At 48.9% G+C, this 13,876-nt stretch overlaps 1 protein-coding gene across 1 annotated transcript; it reads right to left on the reverse strand.

Annotated features, from left to right (window-relative positions):
• Window positions 1-425: 425 nt before the first annotated feature.
• LOC122373730 (ganglioside GM2 activator-like) lies at window positions 426-3,724 on the reverse strand. The gene is made up of 4 exons (XM_043352078.1): window positions 3,103-3,724; window positions 1,772-1,964; window positions 1,252-1,417; window positions 426-911 (listed from the first exon to the last, which is right to left on the reverse strand). The coding sequence occupies exons 1-4, from the start codon at window positions 3,167-3,169 to the stop codon at window positions 807-809; spliced, it is 531 nt and encodes a 176-aa protein (XP_043208013.1). The 5' UTR covers window positions 3,170-3,724; the 3' UTR covers window positions 426-806.
• Between the last annotated feature and the right edge of the window lie 10,152 nt (window positions 3,725-13,876).

Raw genomic sequence — 13,876 nt, forward strand, 5'->3', positions numbered from 1 at the left:
TTCTGCTAGAGCGACCAGCCTCCAGGAGCTCAGAGAGGAGTCTCTCAGGCGCGGCCAGTCGGCGACCTGCTGTATCGACCTTTGCACCGGTGCCGGCGGCGGATCGGGACGGATCGGGACGCGCGCTGGTGCCGAGACCGACTCGGCGACGGTCGTGGCGCACCCGCGACAAATCCGAGCCGCGCCGCAAATCCGACAGCCGCTGCCGCCGGTCGGTCGGTAATGGCTCTGCCCAGGATGGATTTGTTGGACTGGTGACGTCCGTCCGTGTCCGTGAGTGGACAGGTCGGCCACAAATGTGACTGGCATTGAACATCAGTGATTGATGATACATCCCTGTGGCGGATGTGCGCTTAATTAAGCAAACTGAAAGGTCAAAGATAACGATTAGTAGTTAACAGCCACACTGACGGACAGACATGCAATAAGGCATTTGAAACACATTTATTGCGAGACTGGTCAAACCAACGCAAAATCGCGACGCAAATACTCTTGGCTTTCCACGGCTAGCCTGGCCCTGGAATATTACTGCAGACGCGCACTGAGTGCCTTTAACACCAACGTTATAGTAGAGGTGAGCTTACGACGAATATGTATATGTGTCGGCCTGTTGGGCGATGATCTTAGCGTGGCTCGCATCACTCATGTTCTCACACATCATCGAATTGCATGAACGCAATTCGCATCACATCAATATCACAAACGACTGATGATATTTATATTTATCTGCCTTATATCTGGTTTACAAATAGTTTTGTCATGACAGGCATTTCGTTTCCCTCTCCTCCCTCGCCATCGTGTTCAGATTAGCTGGGCGGAACGTACTCCAGCTGGAAGTCAAACCGGACGCAGCCGAGCAGAGTCTCCGGCGCAGACTTGGAGTACAGTGTCACGTTGCCATGGTAACCGCCCTGGAAATAAAAATGTTGCTTATAGGTATGACATAATGTAAATTATGTGTAATAAATATTACGTCATGATAATCATTATGACGATCTCTGGGGTTTGCAATGCGTAGTGTGCTAAGCAGAAAAGATATTAGTAGGTACTACGGATCGAACCAGATTTCTCAGTTTAGGTACCTTCGATGCCAAAAAGCTTCTTATGCCGATTTCTTCAATTTTGGTGTATTCACCTAGCTGGGAACTGAATTTACGCTTGAAAACTGAAGCTTGAAAATCGGCTCTCTAAGTAACCCCGTCATTTTTGAGATCCCAATGTGCGTGCCCCGGATAATTTTGTTTTCCTTACGGCGATGACGGAGTCGATGCCCTCTCCGAGGTCGGGGAGGGTCAGCGTGAAGCCATCCGACTGGTAGTGTCCGGCCAGCAGGCTGCACGAGCACGGCACCTCCGGCGGGAACAGAGGGCAGAACGCCTCCGGGTACTGGGTGATGTAGGCGCACATGTCGACCTCACTGCAGAGAAGTGGGGAGGGTGGACGATTGTCAGGTCAGCGGAGAGCGACCAGCCAGGGACATGGTCACATGGGACCCACCGGCGCGGTGGCTGACGCATGCTCTTCATAGCTTTTGATACGACAGTCAATGGTCAAGACGTTAAACATTGAGTCTTTTTATTACTTATCCAGAGAAATAAAACTAATATCCATGTAGGAAATACCAACAGTGATGAAATAAGACAGCAAAATTAACAAAAATTAAATTAATAAATAACCACCACCCTTGCTATAGAAGAAAATATAAATAGGTGGTTGAATTTCTTCGCTAGTGGACGCTATATCTGCTCCGATTTCACTGTAAGCGGCTCACCAGCTGCCGAGGCCGTTCAAGCAAGGCACCTCGATGTCGAATGGGTCCTCCTTGATAACCTCCACCATAATCATCATATCGGCCGGCCAGTCGGCGGTCAGGTCACCCTGGAACTTGAGCGTCATCGGGCCCGGCACGATGACCGGGTCGGGCGTGACGCTGGCATCGTGGAACACTGCGTTCGGGGTCAGTCCTGCCGGCCAGAGGTCACAGGTCAGGTCACAAGTCACGTCACAGGTCAGGTCAATGGTCACATCACACATCAGATCACATGCCAGGTCAAAGGTCAGGTCACAAGTCAATATGCTTGACTCGCCATGTCGTGAGGCTAGGCGGAGAGCCAGATGACAAAGATCACTCGCTAGTAGAGATGTCAATCGGATACCAACTTTTTGGTATACCTATACCAAACCAATACCAACTTGGTATTTGGTATTTCAATCCTAATGTGGTTGGTATTTTGTTGGTATTATGAACCCTCACTAGTGTATAAGAAGGTAAGAAATTGGTAAAAAGTTGGTATTTGCCTCATGCTTCCAAGTTGGCTCGGTTTTGGTATTTCCCCACGGCTGTGGTTGGTATTTGGTTTGGTATCGGTATTCCGATTTTCTGTAATTGACATCACTATTCGGTATAGACTGTATCTTAGGTCAAACAATGGGACAATGACATACAAAAGTGGCTTATCTTTCAAGAGTTTGCCTGCAGTGTAAGGCTGATTTGGCAGCATTATTGAAAATGACAAAGAAACAGCCTACATTGGCTAATCACATTGATTGATCGGACCTTTATCTGTCCTCAGAAAATGCCTGAAATCGCCCATGTCGTAAATTCTGTGATACAATGGAGCCCGGCCATGAAAGGGAAACTGCTCCGAATATTACCGAAGCTAGCTCGGTCGCGGGTCTAAGCGGGGGAGGGGTGAATCTGAAAGAAGGTATACCTTTGGCTCATTGGAATACCTGAAAGTTGCCTGTAAGGCTGAGTGTTGTCCTGCAGCTGATACGAGTTATGTGTGTGTTTCAACCGTCATCAGTGATGACAGGACATACGAGTACAATTAATATCTGACGGCTGCCACTTCATTAAATTCAACAGCCCATGACGGTTTAGCGCTGGCGATAGACTTCATCGAAATATCGAATATCGCATAATGGTCTGCTTTAGCTAAACTCCGTCTAAGAGCACCTAAAGCGTTTGCCTCTTCTCGAAAACGTATGCCTCAATGTGCAGAATTTACCAGTCACAAATCTGGCTAATTAGTCACTACATTCCATTGATCAAACTCAACCAAGTGTTCAGCCCCCCCCCTAAATCTCGACTTCACTTACCACAGTCCTGAATGGTGTTGGCCGCCGCCAGGCTGACCAGGACCGCAAGCACTGCCAGAGTACGCATGTCGACAGACTGTGACTGGTCAGCGGTGAGAGTCCGTGACTCCGACTCCGTGAACTCCGACTCTGGCTCTGACTCGCTGAGTGGCGGCGGCCGCCGCTGTTATAGCCAGGTGCCCGTGAGACGTGCACAGCTGCTGTTTGACACGTGCGCACAGACCCGACAGCTCAGAGTGGACTGACGGAAGGTATAGGAACAAAAACGGAAGTGGAGATGGCGTTTTGGGAAAAATTGTCACCTAGGTTACAGATGATACAGCATTTCGGCGACGACTGATGTCGTTACGTCACTGATTGGAGGTTTTGGTTAGGTGTTATTGAAATTATCATGACGAGGCCCGGTTTACTTCTGGTTCGCGTTGTTCGAAATATCCGTAGTTACAAATGTGAATTCTTCAAGAGATTAAAAGATAAAGATATTGAAATGACTATTATCGAAACATGAAATGAGATGCCGTCACTGCAAAAAAAAAAACAATAGCAGTACGACAGCAAAACGTATTACGGACTTAAAAAAGGCTTAATAACGTAAAAACAATTATCTCGCATACTAGACAACGTTGTAAAAAGTGTGTAGAAGCTTGATAAGTCAAAATATGCGACCGAACATACGCCAAACTTCTTAGTTCTAATTTGAGCGGATTACTGGCACATTCAAAGCACTTTCAGTGCGTGAATTTGAAATAGGCACTTGGCAATGTATGGTAGGCCGCGTGAGCTTCCGTCTCTTGCTTGTTTTACTTTTTGTGGGCTTGTAACTTTTCAGGGATATTCACAAATGCATCGTTGTATCCACTGATAGTTCGACGACCAGCCAAAGACGACAGATATTGAAGAAAAAAAAATACAAGGCGGAAATGCATCTACGAAACAAAACACGTACCGAATACTTATAGAACGTTCACTGGCAGTCAAGTCGCATATTCTCTTCGCCAAAGTGACTTCTAAGGGATTGTCAAAAAATGGTTGTAGCTAGGGATGCGGAGCCGTGAAAATTTCATCCGGCTCCGACTCCGGCTCCGGAGAAAAAAATCGGTTCCAGCTTCGGCTCCGGCTCCGGGGGAAATGTCATGGCGGCTCCGGCTCCGGCTCCGACTCAGTACATCCCCTATGCGCAGGGATGCGGAGCCGTGGAAATTTCAGACAGCTCCGGCTCCGGCTCTGGCTTCGGAGAAAAAATCGGCTACGGCTCCGGCTCCGGCTCCGGAGAAAAAAATCGGTTCCAGCTTCGGCTCCGGCTCCGGAGAAAAAAATCGGTTCCAGCTCCGGCTCCGGCTCCGGGGGAAATATCATGGCGGCTCCGGCTCCGGCTCCGACTCAGTACATCCCCTATGCGCAGGGATGCGGAGCCGTGAAAATTTCAGACAGCTCCGGCTCCGGCTCTGGCTTCGGAGAAAAAATCGGCTCCGGCTCCGGCTCCGGTTCCGGGCAAAATGTGCCGGCTCCGGCGGCTCCGGCTCTAGCTCCGGCTCCGGCTCCGCGCCCCTGGTTGTAGCATAATGGTTCGAGACATGCGCCTTACTATTGATTTGCTTTAACTAAACCCTGCCTCCCTAAAAAAAGTAAAACCAAATACAAGTTAGATACCAACTGTTACTTGAGCAAAATTTAAAAGCAAATAATTTTGAAAAACAGCGCCAAGTATTCGGGCCACCACACATGTGTGTATGTGTATGTGTGCAGCATGCTCTGTGCCTTGCCAGGAAGTGACTCCAATCTGTGCAGATAACTATGCCTTCACACCTGCATATTCTCACTGCAGCGTGTCTTGCTGGTGAGATACTGTGTGGCAGACTTATACAATGACAGGCCGTTTACATAATGGCACTTCCTGCGCGTTGTTATGAAATAAATTCAAATGATTGATTTTATTTTCAAGCAGTCAGTAGGTATTCAAGGTCCTCTAGAAAAACGTAAAGTGTAATTTTAACTGTTCTGTACCAATGACACACTTCATTCTGTTCGCTTATCTAAACGATATGTTTATGAAGGTAAATCCATTGTGTCCAGTTCAATTATGCCGCAGAAAATGTTCGGTCACTGGAGCGTTTCCGGGCCGTGAATACGTCCTCGGGCGTTGAGCGGGCCAATTGTCCGCTACCTAGACCATTGTCAGGCCGGGCCGGACGCCGGCTATCCACGGCCCGCAGACCAATCGAGCTCCATTCTGGCCGAGCCGACGAATGGCGACCACTTTAATCGCTGAATCGCTTATTGCGCTCCCCAGAATGCGTTCGGCGAGAGTTACAGCGGCCGTGCCTCCTTTGTGATTCGGCCCGGGACGGCCGCCGTGGACAGAGCCCTATCTGTGCACGGGATCAATTTCGGCTGACCCGCGCGGCGGCCGGCGCCGGGGGCCGCACTGCCCGCGGGCAGGGACAAAGGCCGGTCAGGCGGCGGCCGCGCCGGTACGGCCGGTCGGCCGCTCGGTGACTGGAACAAATCGAGCCGGGTCGCGATTCATTTGTCGGCTGTGATAGCGGTGCGTGGCCGCCCCAAGGCGAGAGGTCGCGTCTCGGATGGCCGCGGGGCCTCTCGAGACACAGCGGTCCATTTCAATTGGATGACCTGTTGGTGGGATGGCGCAGACCTAATAAAGATAGATCAATTGCGTATTTTTATACGTTGGTTATTTATGGCGCGATCCGTTTACAAGTGGAATCACACACACTTTACGATAATCATTTGTCCTCTCTTAATTTCACAATCATATCAATCCTCGATCATTTGCTCAGGTCCTATGCTCCAGACTGAACGGTGGTTGGCAACAGGTTTTTTTTAGGTAGATGAACTTTATTGAAGAAGTTGACTCTTCCGAGGAATAAACGATATCTCGACTTGATGGACGGTCGCTTGGGCAGTGAGGCTTTCCTTGAGATGGATGTGACATACGGCAGTTTGAACAGCTTTTGGCTGTGTTCTGCTTCACGTCCATCTTATCCTTCCAATGCATCTTATTTATTATCCCAAGGTCCTGCATGTCTTAGACCATCGAAGGAGGGCATCCAGCAAAACAAATGTAGGCTCTCAGGTCGTTTTCGTCCTCTTTGTAGGTATCATAATCGTGAAGGAAACACTAATTAGTCAGCTACCCACACCAGAGTGGAATTTAATTAAGGGTCAATATTGCGGGAGCGCGAGAGTATAAAATGCTTCTTCAAGGCTCCAGATGAAAACATCAGATCCAACATCAAACCAATATTATAGTGGCGTACGAGCCCTGGGATACGATGAACCCGTGGCTCTTCTCTGAGCTATCCCGCGACCTTGGAACAATATACTTACGCGATCAATGACCATCTGCCGACATTAGCACGTTAGAACTCTAAGTTATAATGGCTGCCACTCACTTCCAACTAAACGAGAGTCCGAATGGCCTGTCTTGAATACACATCCCTTTCCAGCGAAAACGGTGGCCGACACGCGGCCCAGTGGCGTTTGACCTGACCGGAGCGCTGTTACCTCAGATGAGACCAGCTCTCGGAGCCGAGATGACGAATGTATCCGACCAGCAGACCATCTTCAGCGAGACCCATTACGGTGGCGTCGGCCACCTGAATATCAACGCCGTGCCGGCGCCAGGGCCGTCCCAGCGGGTGGCCACCCGGCCGGCGGTGTCTAATCCAATACGGTCCTGTGGCCGGACCGCGGCCGGTCCCATACCAAGTGTGGTCTCGGACCACCTGTGGGGGGGGGGGGGAGGGCGATGGATGAGTCACACCCGGGTCGGCGGATGACCTGGCAACGAGGGACGTCGAGACAGGCGGGAAAGGAGTGACCCAAAGTTGTGACCGACGGGGGGTAGGTGCTGTGAGGCAAACCTGTATGCATAGTACATAAGTCGTGTGTGGTCTGAGAAGTCGTGTGATCCCAAGTTCCCTGCACCTGTAGATTGGTAGAGATAACTTTGTAATATCATCAGTTTGTCAGTGCCATCATTCTCATTTGCGAATGCATCGGCTGCTAAGTACTTTCAGTGACATGCAGTCATCTCCCTCATTAATCACTCAAAACGCATCGGGGCAGTGGTTTGTGCGCAGTAATTTGTTTGCCCATGCTTTCTGTTTTGGGGTGCACTTATGGCCGTGTTTCTTTGTTTATATTCTGGTGTTTCTTCGTCTGTGTTTATTTTTAGCTAGATTATCCCAAATCAATACCTTTCCCAAACTTGTTTCTTTCAAACAAACTTTACAGAAGTTGAATAAAAACCGAACCTTCAAATGCATCAATCAGTCACTAATGCACCGTCTGGCTTCAGCTGTCGAGAGCAAGCATAAACGAATAACACTCTCAACTTATTTTCTATTTGTGAGCAAGCATTGAAACATAATTCAAGACGATGTACAGATAAATTTGTATGTGTGTAGCACATCAGTTATCCAATTATTCCAGGGGGTTTCTATCGTGGGTAATAAACAAATGATCGAAAAAGCACGTTTGAATGCGAAAGAATCGACAGCAGAGGTCGTGCTGCACTGTAAAAAAGTTAAGCAGTTTGCCTGCTATTCTCGCGCCAAATTTCAGCAGTTCATAGCTGCTGTTTTCGGCTGCTAACAGCCCTGTAAATCGGTTCCTGCTAAAATTTTAGTAGCCTTAAGCTGCTAAATTACCTGATAATCGTGGTGTTAATTAACGTGTTGCATTTATGCACCCTATATATAGGGTGCGTAAATGCAACACGCATCCCTATATATAGGGTGCGTAAATGCAACACACATCCCTATATATAGGGTGCGTAAATGCAACACGTGAATTAGCACCGCGATTAGCAGGTTAATTTAGCAGCTTAAGACTATAAAATTTTAGCAGGAACTGATTTACAGCGCTGTTAGCAGCCGAAAATAGCAGCTACAAACTGCTGAAATTTGGCGCGAGAAGAGCAGGTATAACTGCTTAATTTTTACAGTGTGGAGGAAAGTTTGTTTGCGCCCCTGAAACAAATTCGTGACTTCGATATAAAATCGAGATGTCGGATTAGCATCAACAAACAACATTTATAAAATATGCAGCCGCTCTAGCTTTCATAATGTTAACGGTGGCTGAATAATTTTGTGTGAGCCAGAAAAAATGAAACAATCCCAACAGTAGAAATATGTCACTTCCATCCAGACTCTCCAGTCGCTCTTTGTTTCTTTTCCGTGTTCCTCCCAAGTCGCTTTCTTATGAGTGTTCCCTACTGTCATATTCTTCATTTTTCTGCAGTCACTCCTTTTTTCCGGTCACTTTGTGCTCACATCACACAGTTCTTTTGTTTTACAACGTTTCACTCTAGTGGCTTTCTCGGTTTCTACCCATTCTGTGCACTATTCTGGTCGCCATTTCAACATGCACCCGTCCTAGAGGTCGTCGACTGCCTCAGCTCTCTTTGTCTCACTCTGTCTTCCCACCCGTTGCACTCTTCCCTAATGCTTTCAAGGGAGCGCACTGCCAATCTGTCGTCTCCGAAAACAGAACCACCGACAGGATTCTACTGTTCGCATTCTTAGCTCCAGCACCGCACTTGTCAAAGGTAAAAGCTTTGCAGAATGGCGCTCTGACAACGAACAGTAGTCAATTGAATTGGCGCAGTAACAGCATCCCATAGCGAAGTTCATCACCACTCTGTCTCTATTCTAGTATGCACCTGAGCGCGAATGTTTTATCCCTGCATTTCGTTCCGCTAAGAACAGCGCCGAGGGCTACCTTCCTCTTCATTATATTCCGTATCGGTTTGGCGGTATGGTGAGGCACGCTCTCGTCGTGGAGCACCCTTGTCTCAGAAGCGCCACTCCGTCAATCCGGCAGAGATGCTCGACCAGCAGCCACGCCCCAGGAAAAACGAAAAAACGTGATAATCACGTCTCGAATCTAAAGAAATGATGCTGTGATCTCTTCCTGAAGCGTTACTTCTGATGAAACAGAGCTAAGAAATTTTAAGAATGTAAACCCTTTGAGTCTGGACATTTCTGACAAAATGTATACCTACCTATTTGGTCGTTCTGATATGCGGTTTAACCCGCGCCCCGTTGGGCTCTGCCGAGCAACGCGCCCGGTTGGGGGGGGGCCATTTTGGCCCCCCCTAAGATCTCGAGAACCACGCAACATAGCGACAAGCGGTAAACGGCGTTGGATAGCCCCAACGGGGAACTACCTTGTGACCCAATTTTATTGACCTAGGTCAAACCGATGACGTCACAGGTCAGGTCAAAGGTCCAATTTTCACCGTTTACAGGCACTTCAAGAAATGCGTTGTAAAATCGAGTAAAATGCATTTCATTGAAAATCATCGATGGGGAAATGTTCTTCAAACACATATTTTGCTATTTGAGGTCACTGATACCAGGTCAGGTCACAGAGGTCAGGTCACGGGGGGGTCACAATATGAAAGTGTCGTGTGATACATGCTTTATGGTCCATTTTACATGACAAATGCGATTATATGGGTCAGGCAGCCTTTGGGGCCAGCTTAGATCACGTTTTGGTCAAGGTCAAGTCAAGGTCAGGTCAAGGTCAGGTCAAATTAGGTCAAATTTCAAAGTTAATATTTTTGCATAAAATGGGTATCGAATCGATGCAGCTCGTCACGGGGAGTTCAATGGTGGTCTTTGTTTTGCCGTACGTGGTCTAGAATTGCTAAAAATTAAGTTCAAAAATTTGACGTCATCATTTTTGAACAGTTTTTTCGCTATAACTTGGCCAAAAAACGAGATATCGATCTGAAATTTGGTATGTATATAGAAGAGCGCTGGGACTATCACATATATTCCGGTTTTTTCGAAATTCAGAAAATTTTTGGATTTTTTCAAAGTTTTTCTAAAAAAATCAATTTTTTGAATTTTTTTTGGTCAAAAACCAAAAATTTTGAAAATCCGAGATAGCAGTTTTGTAGCGCCGCTTTTTGTCTACTAGACCATATAAAGAACTTTGAAATTGCTTGATAACTGTAGATTTGGTGAGCGTTTCAAGATTGCATGTTTTTTGCTCATTTTTGCTCGAACATGACCTCAGTTTGACCTCAATAACTCCTGACCTAAGGTGACCTAAGACTTGAAATTTGGTGTGAAGGTGTCAAATTGATGCCCGGGAAGGTACTGAAAATTTGGCGGCGCTGCGCGCCGCCGTTTTCTTGCTATTCAGGAAAAACCACAGGGGGGGGGGGCCAAAATGCCCCCCCCCCCAACGGGGCGAGGGTTAATCAGGCTTCAATAGCTCAGCCAAGACAGTGGCATTCCCCTAGCGTAGCGCACGACCATGCTACCCCTCAAAGCTCGAGCCCCTCGGACCCCCCCCCCCCACACACACTTCGGACCCTCTGACTGACAGCACGAGCCGCCGGCGGGCCGACGTCGGCCGGAAATCGTTCTCGATCGGCGACGAATTCGGCGCGAAGTGGCGCCGGCGGCCGACCCTGGCGGCGGCGATGGATCGGCGCTGTCACTCTGTAGCTCTTCAGAACTGCCGCGAGACCGCCTATAGCGGCTCCCGAGATTTGTGTACAGATGCCGATACCCCAGCCACTGAGGCGAAAGCGGCGAGGGCTGTGATTTGGGGAGCGAATACAGGAACACCTAAAATATCATTGTAGTTGAATGTGTAGTTGAATTCATTTTGATGCTCAGATTTTTAGCTTGATAATTGATATTCCTCATTACGGTCGAAAGATGCTGGTGCACATACTAATAAAGAGAATATAATACAATTCATGAAATGGATGAGAGTGAGTGATTGAGAAAGAAAGGGAGGGACAGAGAGAGAGAGAGAGGGGGAGGAGAGGAGAGAGAAAGGGAGAGAGGGCAGTTAGAGAAAAATGATTATAAAATGATAAAAACGAAAAGTAAAACGAATATCAAATTTGCCACGCGTCAGTACTGCCTCCTTGTAACGTCTCACTCTCAGATTCTTCCCCATATGCCTGTTGGCGCAGATTTGTAGCCTGTCAACGAAACAAACACCTAAAAACGCATCTTGTGGCGTATCAGCTCGGGACGCCGTGATCTCTTCAGCCACAGGCGAAAAGCCGGAACGGGACTCAGGCTTTCAGCCCGTCTCCCCCGCTGAATACCGATGGGAGTCGCGACACATCACATCTGAATCCAGCCCCCGCCGGCATACTGCACGCGGGTCCAGAGAGGTCAGTCGGGCAGCGCAGCACCCCATAGTCGCCCTGCCTCATTGGCAGCCTGTGTTCAGTCGGGGCAGCTGTCCGCCAGCCCTGGCGGCTGCTGGACGCCTAATGGAATATCCCCGAATTGCTCATATAGAGCTCGTGAGAGGCAGGGCATGCGTCATTTTAACAATGCGACTGCTGGGCGGCCCTTCGGTGCGATTAAGCCGCGCTAGAATGCCGTTCTGCTCCGTTAGAAAGTATGGTCTGGAACAGTTCATTTGGGGATCGCAAATATTCGTACAGCCTGCTGTGTCGTTTTATGTGACATGAATTATATTGTTGCCGTATTATTTATTCACCTTTATGCATCCTTTTGGCAGTTGCATTTCCAGCATTTGATTTGAAGTCGTCGGACAATGCACTGGTCACTAAATGCTGCAGAGTTGCGGATAGAATTGCTGGGACTGATCCACGCACATGGATAACCACACACGCCGGATATGACATAGATATGATCCCATGGTTAGGTCATTGCTATCAAACAACACTAGTTCCGAAACATTTACGGTGCATATTTCTTGGTATCTATGATATGCTCGGAGATTGCCTGACACTTTATTTTATTATGCAGATTGCTCAGATTCGCGACACATTCGGACTTCGGAGTATTCTTTATTGCGTTTACTGTCATTCCTGCTCTACATCAAAAAGCAACGAGGCGTGTAGCCAGAACTCATAATAGAATAATAATCGAGGAAGAACCGGTTTGAGAATTGACTGACTATAGGCATTGAATAATCAATGCCTTTGAATCGATGGCATTCAATAGAATCAGATGTGAATGGTGTAAGCGTGTACATGTACAAATCAGGACGTGACGACGATATATCATAGCTGGGCTAATAAATATGATGTAAGACTAGCTAGCGGTGATCACATCGTTCGCTATTGACGTCTAAGTTCTCTGCCCATTCACGGGCCGACCACCCATTCATGTGTTGGCTGCAGGCGAAAATTGGCCCATATCAAACCCATGGAGAATGGTCGGGACGCTGAATTAGAAACATCAGACTACAGAGCCGTCGCCACGTTAATGAAAACTGGCCTGCAGCAGCAGCGCAATCGGCGGACACTGAAGACTCCGGTAGACAGGTGTCGCTAATAACACCACCTCAGAGTTACGGGACAGAGACCCGAGCTGCCGCTGGCGTTAGTGGTCTTACACACCCCTAGCAGCCTCTCCCATCTCCGTCAGGGCTGATCTGCCTCCTGGACCGTCACCGCCGCGGGCCCCAGGTGGTGGCGGCGGTCACCCGTTGACCGCCGCGGTCATCGGTCAGAATCGGTCACCGCGCGGCGACAGCGGCCGGCCGGCGGCAATTGGTCTCTGGGACAACAGGTGGCGCTGGTGTCGGACCATCTCGGACCGTGACCGATGGGCGACTCTGCAGGACGGTATAATCCGTCCGCAGACAGAGTCATTGTGCTCAGTCCGAGCAGATTGTGAGCCACTAACGCCAGCCATAATATATCGCCTAGAGGTATTGTTTCATGGAAATGAGAGGTCCAAGGGTTTGGTATATTGAACTTGTGTAACTGCCCGCTGGTGTAGGTATAAGCTGAGGCAGCCAGTACTATCGTTGGCAGAGCAAATTATTTGCTCTATCTCCGAGTTCATCGGTCCTCGTGGTATCCTGAGGAACGGACCACTCGCACCCCTAGCTACACTTCCTTGTCCTGGCCGCTGACGATCATGCCTCGAGAAAACCTGTGGAGGGCCAACTGCGGTATAGGAGTAAGCAATAAGCATACCCCTCAGCTCTGTGATAAACGTTTCGAGTGGACACTCACTTCGGGACATTACCGTCCATTACCGCCCCACCAGGATGGGCTCAGCTGCTGCGCCATACAAGTCAGAACTCCATGAATCACATTAATGCTATGATAAAATTACGAACGTTTCATTGCTTGACATACCTGGTTGAATTCTAGTCTGTCTACTTCGAATCAAATCTAGCCCGGTACCTCGAATCTCTCATGCTCCTCAGCCAAGGTCAGTGCCGCACTCCCCGAACTGCAGCGGCTCCCATTACCGCTCAAGGTTTGCAGATTGGCGTCTGCCGGTCATATCCAGTGTCCTCAGTTTTGGCGTGATCAGCGGCGGTTGGCCCACAGCCGCCGGCAGTCCATCGCGGTCATCCAGGGCATCATCGTCTTCCGCTACCGGGACCCCGAGCGATGGGCGGTGCGGCGACCGCCGGCGCAGGAGGGTATATGCGACGCAGAGGCGTGCAGTGAATGCAAACGGTCTGAGGTGCGGATAGTGAGAGAAGCTGGTGTCGAGTTATGGCCCACACATGGACACTGCATGCGCTGGCACCTCCATTTCAGGGTGCTGATGAGTGATGAGTCTATCGCCGTGGTGGAGAAGCAGTCTGTTCGGCTGGTAGCTCAGCAACTTGGTGGTCAAGCATATATCAGCAACTCCGGTGCTGTTAGTTCAAGTCTGGACCAGCGACACAGCATGATAACGGCAGCGGCAGCGGCCTAGCTCCGCGACCGACTATCCTTTGAACACCAACCAACCGTGTACTGCACACAGTGCGCAAGGTCAACCTGGAACTA

This window comes from Amphibalanus amphitrite, unplaced genomic scaffold, assembly GCF_019059575.1.
Source record: "Amphibalanus amphitrite isolate SeventyFive unplaced genomic scaffold, NRLGWU_Aamphi_draft 001543F_arrow, whole genome shotgun sequence".
In the NCBI taxonomy this organism is placed as follows: domain Eukaryota; kingdom Metazoa; phylum Arthropoda; class Thecostraca; order Balanomorpha; family Balanidae; genus Amphibalanus; species Amphibalanus amphitrite.